The 10,698-nt window shown below is 41.1% G+C and overlaps 1 protein-coding gene across 4 annotated transcripts; it reads left to right on the top strand.

The window, feature by feature from the left end:
- The first annotated feature begins 1,028 nt into the window (after window positions 1–1,028).
- Window positions 1,029–8,741, top strand: GMNN (geminin DNA replication inhibitor). 4 transcript variants are annotated; one of them, XM_014875211.2, is made up of 7 exons: window positions 1,029–1,123; window positions 1,724–1,788; window positions 3,465–3,563; window positions 3,904–4,033; window positions 4,705–4,787; window positions 4,860–4,970; window positions 6,514–8,741. In XM_014875211.2, exons 2-7 carry the CDS (start codon window positions 1,732–1,734, stop codon window positions 6,715–6,717), a joined length of 684 nt encoding a protein of 227 aa, XP_014730697.1. In that variant the 5' UTR covers window positions 1,029–1,123; window positions 1,724–1,731; the 3' UTR covers window positions 6,718–8,741. The 4 variants fall into 4 exon arrangements, with proteins under 4 accessions (XP_014730697.1, XP_088028432.1, XP_014730696.1 ...); XM_088172306.1 differs by lacking the exon at window positions 1,029–1,123 and adding an exon at window positions 1,184–1,211; XM_014875210.2 differs by lacking the exon at window positions 1,029–1,123 and adding an exon at window positions 1,314–1,363.
- Window positions 8,742–10,698: the final 1,957 nt, after the last annotated feature.

The following is a 10,698-nucleotide window of genomic DNA, read 5'->3' as shown; positions in this document are numbered from 1 at the left end:
GCAGGAAGATGGAACAGCTTTCATGTCAAGGATGGCCAGATAGGCGTGGGAGAGAGAAGTGGAGAGCAGTCTGTGTTACCGTGGCCTAGATGAGAGCAGGTTGTTTGTTGTCCCCTCCAGTACAAGGACTGGGGACATCGAGTGACAAGATCAGAATCAGGTTCAAAACGAAAAAAAAAAAAAAAAAGGTGCTCTTCAAATCAAAGGTTATTTGAGCTCTAGAGGTACTCGCCAAAGGATATTATGGACAATGAAAATTTAAATGGGTCAATGAGAGACTGAATAAGTTTATGCAAGAGAGATCAGCTTTATTTCCCTATCCTTGTTTAAAGATTTCCTAATGCATCTTTTTTTAATGTTCTGCCTTTCTTGCTTTCATCAGACCATGTCCTTCTACCTAAAACATTCTCGTAAGTGCCATAGAATTTATTTCCAAACAGGAGACTGACAGAATGGTAGGCTAAATAAATAGTTCTTTCTGTAATTATCCTAATTTCTAATAGCTTCATCATATTGCCTGGGAAAAATGCTGATAGCTGTTCTGTGAGACCTTGTTTGCAAGGAATGTGTCCTCAATTCGACAAAATGTTTATTCACGAGTCAGAAGAAGATACTATTAGTATAAATAAAAGACAAACGTGCAAACATTTGCAAGAATATAATTGTCAAGTGGCTTCTAAGAAATTTAACAGCATGCCTTAGGCATAATTAATAAGACCTGTAGTCTATATCACGCATAAAAACAGTGTTGTGTAGCAGTTCTTGTGGTTTAACACTGCTAATTTTCTTACCCGGTTTTGCAGGTTGTACCCGTGTTTAGATAGGAGTGATGAGAATAAGCAGAGACGTGATTAAATCTGATTTGGCACAACTCCTTTGTAAATAAAACAAAAAAACAAAAAACAAAAACCAGAAGCGAACAAACGACGAGGCGCAGCGGCGCGAGCCCCCTCAGCACCGGCCTGGGCGCGAGGGGCGGGGGGAGCGCGGCCCGCGATTGGCTCCGAGAGGGGCCCCCGCGTCACGTGATCCTCAGAGCGCTCCTTATAGCCGCGCGCCAGGCGCGAGAGGGTGGCTGGGTTTGTGAGTGCGCGCCGTTGGGTCCGTGCGGGGGCGGCCGCCGGTGAGCGGGGAGGAGGAGGGAGCGGGGCCGGGGCCGGCGGGCTCGGGAGCGGGGCGGGAAGGACGAGAAGGGGCTGCCCTCCATCTCGGTTAGGCTTGCTCTCGGGGTCGGGCCGCAAGCTTCCATGGCCGAGTTTGGGTGTTGGCGGGCTCCTGCCTCGCTATTCCCCATTGGCGGCGCGCGCGGAGGGAGGGGCCCCGCGAGCTCGGCTGGCGGGAGCGGGACGGGGGAATGGTGTGGGTGAGTGTCCGGCTCCCGCCAGCCATGTTGGGTGTCCATCCTTGCGGGAAGGCCGGTGGGCTGGAGCGGGGACGGGGGAATGGTGTGGGTGAGTGTCTGGCTCCCCCCAGCCATGTTTTGAGTGTCCGTCCCTGTGGGAAGGCCGGTGGGCGCTGTGGCGGCGTGGGGCCTTGCCTTCCGCTGCTGCCTTGGGTCCAGCCTCAGGAGGGGCTCTGGAGGAGCCCATTGGCCACGCCGTGCATGGCTGAGTACTTAGGGCTGCCATAAAATAATCCCAAATTGTAATGTTCTCTAACTAGTGTTGCCCGAACTTCAGGAGTAGATGGATGCTGTATTAATTTTACTGGTTTTCTGTCGCAGTTGATCTTATGAATTCCAAAATGAAACAGAAGCTGACCGCGGAAAAGTCCTCAGGATCTTTGCAGGTATAGGCTTTAAAGCCTTTAAGCTAGTACCTCTGTCTGCCACAGGCTTCTCTGTCCCCTGAACGCGTATAAAAGGATCTGTTGCAATGTGCTTCCACCTGGCTTATGTCCATTTGGCTTGAGTAACCTCCTGGCAGACACTGTGGCTTGGGAACATGCTGTCCTGCTTGGGCATATGTTCTTATGGCTACTTTTTTTCCTATTGCTCAGCAGGGCCTTTTTACTTTGACACTGAGCTTACTGTCTCTCCGTTTAATTTTTCAGGGTTGGTTTGCTTTGTTTGTCCTGACTATGTGCCTTTGCTTACTGAATCTGTCTGGCTTATGGTTAGGGCTTGTAGAGTAGGTTTTGTAGGCCGTGCTTTATGGGTGGGAACCTTATGAAGGGTTGTATCTGTTTTGTGTTGAATATGTTTGAACTGAAGTATTCAAGCAAACAGTTCACTTTCTAAACTCCCCCTCATGGATTATAGTTACCTTGGAATTGTTGGAAATGTTTTAACAATTCAGGTTTTTTAAGAGTTAAGGGATTAGGTACAAACCTTAGTAACTTTTCATGGTAAATCTTCTAATGTAGGCCCTAATCAGAATGGTATGAAACTGTATATAACAGAGGCTAGTGGCTCTTGTATGATAAGGCATAGTGACTGGAATGAAAACTTCAGGTATTATTGAAAATTGCCAATTGATAGGTCTGATTTATGGCAGTCTTGCCCCATAATGTGTCTAGGGTATAAACTGTTCCGAGTGGCTTTTTGCACTTTCATGGGTTGACTTGAGTATTGGCGAGTAATTTCTTGGCAGAGTATACGCAACTCTAATCCTAAGTAGCAGCAAGCAGTGTCTGACACACGGTGTGATTCTTGTTCCCACAGCAGTTAATGTTTGTCCTTTAGTGGAACAGTAGGATAATTGGTGGCAGAAACTACCGTGGGAAAGGTGAGCTCTTGTCCTGTGAAGTACGGTGTGAATCGGTAACTTTCTCACGCTGGTGTGGCATTGTATCCTGGCTGTTCTTGCTTGGTTGTCTGCCATTGTTTGCTATCCCATGGTGGCAGTGTAACCAGACCAATCAGAAAGCTTTGATGCAGGAAAGAGGTATTTATGCATGATAGGAAGGGTGGTAAACACACTGGTTAGACAAAACAATAGCCTGTCTGGATCGAAGCAAGGAAGCTTTTGATCCGTTTTAATGGATAATCAAAGTAACACATCTATTGAAATGAGCGCTGCTTGATGGTGTGTTCACAGGTTGCAAAAACAGCTACTGCCTGAAGTGATGTGCCTTTACCACCTAACCTTGCAAGTGCAATCACTTTTGTCCCCGTCCCCAAGAGTCTGAGACTGCTGCTCTCAAACTCAAATTTGAGAGTTCCAGCTAAAGTCACTGGCCTTGAAATCTAATCAGAGCGTTTCTGCCCAAGTTCCTTTATGAAAGGTAAATGTTTCCTAAGAGACAGGGATTGATTGTAGTTTCTTGTGATTAAGATCTATCTCTGCTACAAATAATTAGATCCCCTTCCTTACAAAAGCCTTAATATAGGCTACAGTGTCTTTTTTTTTTTTTATGTCTTGAAGAGATGAGTTGTGCTACCTCAATGGAAACATGATGGATTTCTAATTTTCAGTTTATATAAAGAAGAGTGGCTACTGTCTGAACCATATTTGTCTTTTCAGAAGTACCTCACAGATACCACATGCAGTGCTGCTCCAAGACAGACTCTGAAAATGATTCAGCCTTCAGCAGCAGGTAGCCTGGTTGGCAGACATAATGAGGTATGAACCAAAAGATAATCTGTAGATATAGAATTATTTCTAGTCATTGTGAAATGCTTTTGAGCTTTTAACTGAAAGCTAATATACTTGAAAAAAATCTAATGTGCTAACTAGTGTGACACAACTAAGCTTACTATTGGTCTGGTAATAAACAATATTAAAACCTAGCAGTTTCTGAGTTCTTTGAGTATTAAGAAAGATGTCTAAACTAGAATTATAATGTGAAGAAAGCAGGACTTAGAGACTTATTTGCAGTCACGAGTGTGCAGGCTTAGAAGTTTCTATTTTTGTGAAGGCTGAGATGTTGCTCTAAACTTGAACCTGCCCATATTTTATGCAGAAGAAATCTTCAGTCAGAAGGAAACTCTGGAATAACAAGTTTGCCTCAAAGGCTTGTAAAGCTGAGGTGTCTGTGGACAAGGAGCAAGAGAATGAGAATGTCATTCAGGCTGAAGATCTCATGATGAAAGGTATGTGGTAATTCCTGAATTGTTTTCTTGCACTTTAAATATTATGCTGCTGTTGGAGTACTACTTGAAATGTATTTCCTTTGTCATTTAGATAAAGGCTTTGTGGGTTTTTTGTAATGTCTACCAGGAGTTGATGATACTTATCCCCTATATTAAATGAAGTATAGATGTCTAGTATTTAAGAATGAGTTCTTGATAACCAGAAGCTGAGAACCATTGTGTGCAGCAGTGTTAAAGAGTCTTGTAGTTTATTTTGGCTGGGGTATACGTTTTTATAAATGACTAATAAATAAGTTGAAATGAAAACCTGCTCTGGCAGTGTGTGTGTGTGCAGTTCCTCAGAATAGTTATGCCCAGTGTGGACAGTGACTTGGAAGTAAAACTTCTGTCTTCCACAAAGCACACATTAAGAGCAGCATTTGGAAATGTGGCTGTCTTGCAGAGCCTGCTGCCATGCTTGAGGCAGCTTCCTGACGGTACTGTACAGCCGTGGTACAATGCTGTGTAGGATCTATTTCCTGTAAGCTTGTGTCACTAGTTGTTCTACAGCTAATCTTTGAAAACACTATATGGAATGAGTTTAGTATCACAGCTCATAGAATACTTGTATACAAGTTAGGTATCTTAAGAAGTCAGTCTTACCACCTACTTACTTTAGCCTCTAACTTCAGGAAGTCCTTCATCTCAGTATTGGAAAGAAGTGGCTGAAGAAAGGAGGAAGGCTCTGTATGAAGTCCTTCAGGAAAATGAAAAGGTAGCTACTCAAAAATACCTAACTGCTTCATTACTGGCCAGCGTCTTCTAATATTTTGTTATTTGTACTCAGTTGCACAAAGAAATCGAGCAGAAGGATGGTGAAATTGCCCGCCTAAAAGAAGAAAATGAAGAGCTCCTGTCCCTTGCTGAGCATGTGCATTATATGACCAGCGTGATTGAGGTACTTAAAGCAATTTTCAGTTAATGTTGTAGAACAAAAAAGTGAGAGCCAGCCGAAGTACTTATAACGAATCATGACTGCTGTTATATGTGCTCACATGACTCGTCATTTTAAATTGTTCTGACCTATTTCCTGCAGGTTTGCTCTAATTCTAGATCATAAAGCTCCTTCTAGGGGATGCATTTTTTCCCCATATTAGAACCTGTAGGAGTAATGAGAGTACTAAGATGGATGTTTTCTGAAGGAGGAATTCAACCTACTCTCTTAACAGAACAGCATTTTCATATTGGAGATTGTGATAAGGGAAGGAAGAGTTGTTTTTTCACTTTTTTGGGATGACTTAAGTTTATGTGCTTAAATGGTTGGTACTGTCTGTGTCCTTTGAGAAACTAAACTTGAAACACTCGAAGTAGAGTGGTGAGAGGGAGTGCTATGCTCTTTAAGGTCAAGGCAATGCCAGTTTCACAGCCCAAAGAGGGTTGGACACAAAGTCTCTAGGGCTTATAAACCTGTAAATTTCCTAACAGCTCCCTCTGAGAATTCCTTGGGGCAAGTAGTTGTGTCACTAATTCCGTGGCTCCTTTAGCTGCAGTGGATTGTTTGTAAGAGCCTCTGAAGCTGTGATAAATACAGATAGCTGTGGAGCCTTGATGTTCTAGTTTTCAGATTGTTCTTGCAGGGGTCTTAAGCTCTTACGAAGCTGGGTGCCTTGCAAATACTTTGATTCTGTGATGACTAGACAGGAGGTGGAAACAAAATGAAATATTATTGCAAGTAACTTGTTTAATCAAGAATTAAACTTTATCGAGTTAATTTTCAGTTAGCGCAGTTATTTAGATCAGCCTTGAAAGACTACTGTTGTGCTACACTTGAGTTTTTTTGGTATTCAGGGAGTACTGCTTGTTAGTGATAAACCCATGGGCAGAAATTACATTGCTTGCTGACTTTGAACTAATGTAGTTGGAGACTTCTCTACAGTTTCTCAACTATTGTGGTCACTTACTAGTTGTAAGCTGCTCCCTTCTGAGGGTTAAATAAACCTTAAGGATGTATCAAACAACCAGAATCTTCAAAACCAGCCTCTTTACAGTCCTGCTTATCTTCCTTAGATCAGATTAGGTGAGGAACTTCTAGGTTATTCAAGTGCTAGAGACTGTTGCATTTTAAAGTTCATCTAGCTTCATTATCTCTAACAAAAAGGGAATAAATTGATTGTACAGTAATTTTTTCTAAAATTAAACCTATGTGCTACTATAGTAAACAATTAACTCTGGAACCAAGTGTTTTAGGTTGCCTGAGATAAAATCTGTCCTATTGAAGAACCTAAGAAAAACTTAACAGTCAACAAAGCAAATGTGGTCTAAAAGTTGAGGTAGTAACTTGAATTGAACTTGTCTTAAGATTTTTATAATTGAGGAATGTTTGGATTATATCAACAACCTCCAAATGAAGGTAATTAGCTTGCTTCATTTAATATGCATAGTGTTATTTCATAGTTATTAAGTAGAAAAAATACTAAATTCACTGTCTCCTCTCTTTGTAGAGACTAAGTGGACAAGCACCTGACAGTCCTGAGACACTGGAGAGTCTGGCTCTAGAGGAATCCAGACAGGAAAATGAAGAGCATAACTGTGGAGATGAGGCAGACAACCCTTCTGAAGAAAAGCCATCACAAGTATTGTCTGACTTAAGGGAGAATAGATCAGGTGTTCCTTCAGAGGAAGCAAGCCATTTGCAACTGGAATGACGACTTTTAAATAGGCTTATGTATGTGGCTTTTAATTGCAGACTTCCTCTTGAAAGAATATATTAAACCTCAGGTATAGAAACTCTTGTGGGAACATTACAGATGTTGGTACTTTTAACTGGAATTATGTAGCAGTGGGGGGAGTATCTGAATACTGCATGGAAAACTTACTACAGGCTGCATGTAGTTGCTTGTATGAAGCACAAATACTGTGTATTTCAACTGTTGTGTAAATATCTTTATCAGTTGTCTGACATGATACGTGAAAATTGATAAATAAATCTTTGCATTACCAAAACAGCCTCTTAATTGACAGGTCAATGACTAATCCTAGGTTTAAATCAATTATGACTACTTAGATGGAAGCTTTCAAGTGTTTGGGGGGAATGGCTGAGTAGCTTCTAACTCTTTTTAGATTTGTAGAATTCTGGAGAACAAATCTGGGTTTTTTGGTTGCTAGAGGGAAGGGAAAAAGCAAAAACTGGTGTGCTGTTGGTGAGGTTTGAGAGTCAAAATAGGGTAATAAGAGTCAAAATCTAAAGGTCAGTTAGATGTATGATTTTCAGATTTTTTAAAATTAATTTCTTCTGCCTTCCAAGAAAATATTTTGCAAGCTGTGTAATGAGAGATCAAGTAGGAAATATTAGACCATTTCTTTTAGTAATTCGTTAGTTGGCTTATGAAGAGAAGGCAATGTGTTCTTGGTCCCAATAGCAACTGTGCTGAAAACTAGGTGGAAACAAAGCAGCCTATACTTCAGAGCTATTCTGGAAGGAAACTCGGTGTTTTCAAGGTACTGCTCTGGTATTTAGCAAGAGATGAGACACCCTTTTACCAAGGTACTTAGGTTCTGAAAGGTTTACAGGAATAGAAAGTGCTCTTTAAAACCTTGAGCACCGTATCTGGCATCTGCATGGGGTGTGACAGAGCAGGAGAGCAAGTTCAATACAGATTTTCCAGAACTGACTGAACTCGGGGCAGTTGTGGTATAACAAGGCCCTCTTCTAAGGAGAGGCTTTAATAATGGTGGCTGTTGCAATATCTTGGGAGGAGCTTAAAGCTGAGTGGCTTTCAGGAGGCAGAAGTGATTAGAAGGATCCTGCTTTGTGGATCTATCTGGCCTTGCCAAAGATGGTTGCTTCAGGGTATGTGTGATAATTCTGGAGCTATCAGATTGGCACCTTTATATTCCTTCTGTTTTACTTCCTGTGGCTGCTGATAAGTTAACAGATGTTTTACAACTGATTTTGGTTGTGACATCCAGGAAATGTCAGAAACCATTGTAGGTGGTAATAATCCTGACTGCCATTTTACCTCAGGCATGGTAACTACAAAATGAAGCATCAGTTTCTTGAGAACTTTGTAACACAAGATTGTATCTTCTAATGTGTGCTTCAGAGGGTGTTTAGTCATATTCCTTTCCATCACAGTGCTGTAAAGGTGGTAAAGGTGTGTCCTTTGCCTTGCACTGATGCTCTCTTGAAGAAAAAAACCAAAACTGGGTGCTGGGCAAATGCTTTGTAGAGCAACCTTGTTTTTCTGTTAAGAAGTGGAAAATGCTTGTCAAGTGACTTAGATTCTGAGATGGAAGTCTAATCAATTTTCTTAAAGTAGTTTAACATTAGTGAATAAGGAAACACCAGTTTTATTTTGATATAATTGGTTTTTGCCATTCAATTTAGCTTAAGTTATTAATTGTTGACTATAATTTTTAGGGGTGGCTTTATTTTTAAACATTAGGCATATTCCATTTGCAGAGGCTGTAGAAGGCAAGAGGGGACTGTAGTGTGACTAGCAGGCCAAAATGAGACCGCAAGTGTGCAACTTTTCCACTATTTCACTTCCTGCTCTGTGAACTGCTGTAGTTCTGTTGTTGGAACAGAACTGCCAGAAAGAGACAAATCCAGAATTTGTGTTCAGTGTCTGTGTTTCTTCAGATTCTTCAAGAAGAATGTTTATTAGGTTTAAATCATAAGGCTTTTCTTGGATTGTTTTTATTTAAATAAAAGATTTAAGTCCTCTGGTATGCTGGATCCTTCTGTTGCAATAGCCTATGTACAAATAAATCATGAAAGTTCTGCAAGTAGGATGATGGGTGTATTGCAGCAACCTGTAATAGAATAAATTTTTACAAAAAAAGACATGTGCCACTCAGTAATGCATACTAATGTTTTAAACCAGGACTACTATGGTTTTATTAAGTGCAGTTTGTTAGCAGAGAGGATAGTTTGCTGTATAAACCGAAAAAAACTGTGATGCAGGAGGCCAGGTGTGAGAGCTAAACTGCTAAAGTAATAAAGCCTATGTGCATGCTTTGTCACAGGTGCATTGAACCTTGATCAGACACTGAACTATGCCTACTGTATCAGACATTAATGTATGGAAATGTTCTCAGCAGTTTTATGATGCTGCAATAATTGCTGTTTTAAAATGTTCTAAAAGGATTGAGTTTATTGTTCTGAAAATTCCCAAGTGCTTTTCTTGCACATGAATGCAGTAGCACTGTGCTATATATTAAGTCTAGGAGCTTGGTATTTATATGCTAACAGCTTGTTAAGGGTGTAGAAATTATAAAGAGATTTGTTTGTCATGAGTTCTCTTACAACTATATGCCATTTGAAGTATATAGTGAAACTCATCTCTGAAACATAGTGATATAGCAGCTGAAAATCAACATCACTAAAGACAACCTTTATATCCAGCTAAATTAGAGAGAACATTCTATCTAGCACAATAAAATTATTAGTTCTGAAACCTAACTACAGAATGTGATTCTTTTCAATAAGTCAAATGCATTTGTGCTACCAGCACCTTGACTCCTTTTCACTGCAGAGAGTACAGACGTGATCTTGTCTTTCACTGAAGAGGCTCAGGCTTTGTGGAAGTGGGATGCAACTACAGTGTCCTAGCACTTCTCCCATAAAATGTGCATGTCTAAACGGGGCTGAATTTCAGCCATGCAAGAGTGAGGTGTGGGGAGGTGGGTCACTTGCAGGTGTTGTACATTTCAAAAATGAGCAGCTGTGCAGGGACAAGCAAACCACATTAATTAGACCATAATAGCTACTTGCATGGGCAGCTGAAACTCATTTGGTTTTTGGCTTTGGATTGCTTATATGAGGGCCTGCACCAGTGTCCTGTGCTGCAGCTTACAGTGTGGCCTCTGCATAAGCAATGAAGTTAGTCATATGTTCTTTTTTTTTTTTTTTAAGAACATGTGATGCATATTCATGCTTTTCCTCAAGGGCCATCTGAGGTTGTTTTCAGAACTAGATTTGAGAATTTAATAAGATGTACAAACTTTGCCAAGGCTGTGCTTTTTCTGCACTCCAATTTTCTTCAGACTGAATTGCATTGTCATCAATGATTTTTCAGCAGAAAATGTTTATTGTGTTATTTGTTTATCTTTCCATTCTTGGAATAACACAAAGCTGTTCAACAACTGATAATGGTGTTATAAGGAACCTTAATTTGCTGCTGTTTATTGACCTGCTGGCAGCTGCCTTTAATGAAATGTGATCAGTTGTGAGGACACATCTATCCTACCCTCGGGGGCACTGCAGCCATTTGAAGCTGTGTGCTGTGGGTCCTTTCAGGACATTCCCACTGCAAAGCAGGGAGCTATACTTAAGATAGTGTCTGGCAGTTGTATTGACTCCTAATTTTGAATGTAATATACATTAATCTGTGTATCACAGACTGCAGGATATGGTGAAGCTGGAGGATAACTTTTCTGAATGTCTTGTCTGATGGATACAAGAGCCTTGCCAGTAGCAGTGTGAAACTGGGCAGCCTAACATGCTGCTGCTGTAGCTACAGTAGTGTAGGGGTGCTACAGGTTTCTGTTTATGGGGCCAAATGCTGAGACAGTGAGAGCGTGGCAGGGGTAGTGAAAAACACCGCAGCATAAGGTAAGGATACCTTTATCATGAGATAAACCCCCCTTCCCAAGTGCACTTCGAGCTGCCCATCTCTTCCACC

Source organism: Sturnus vulgaris, chromosome 1, assembly GCF_052056855.1.
Source record: "Sturnus vulgaris isolate bStuVul1 chromosome 1, bStuVul1.hap1, whole genome shotgun sequence".
Taxonomy (NCBI): domain Eukaryota; kingdom Metazoa; phylum Chordata; class Aves; order Passeriformes; family Sturnidae; genus Sturnus; species Sturnus vulgaris.
This window is presented reverse-complemented; position numbering and strand designations above follow the sequence as displayed.

Coding starts and splice junctions, on each gene's coding strand:
- GMNN (XM_088172287.1), top strand. CDS start 1,388: ATGTTGGGTGTCCATCCTTGCGGGAAGGCCGGTGGGCTGGAGCGGGGA. Junction 1,789..3,464: donor AGTCCTCAGGATCTTTGCAG/GTATAGGCTTTA, acceptor TTGTCTTTTCAG/AAGTACCTCACAGATACCAC. Junction 4,788..4,859: donor TCCTTCAGGAAAATGAAAAG/GTAGCTACTCAA, acceptor ATTTGTACTCAG/TTGCACAAAGAAATCGAGCA.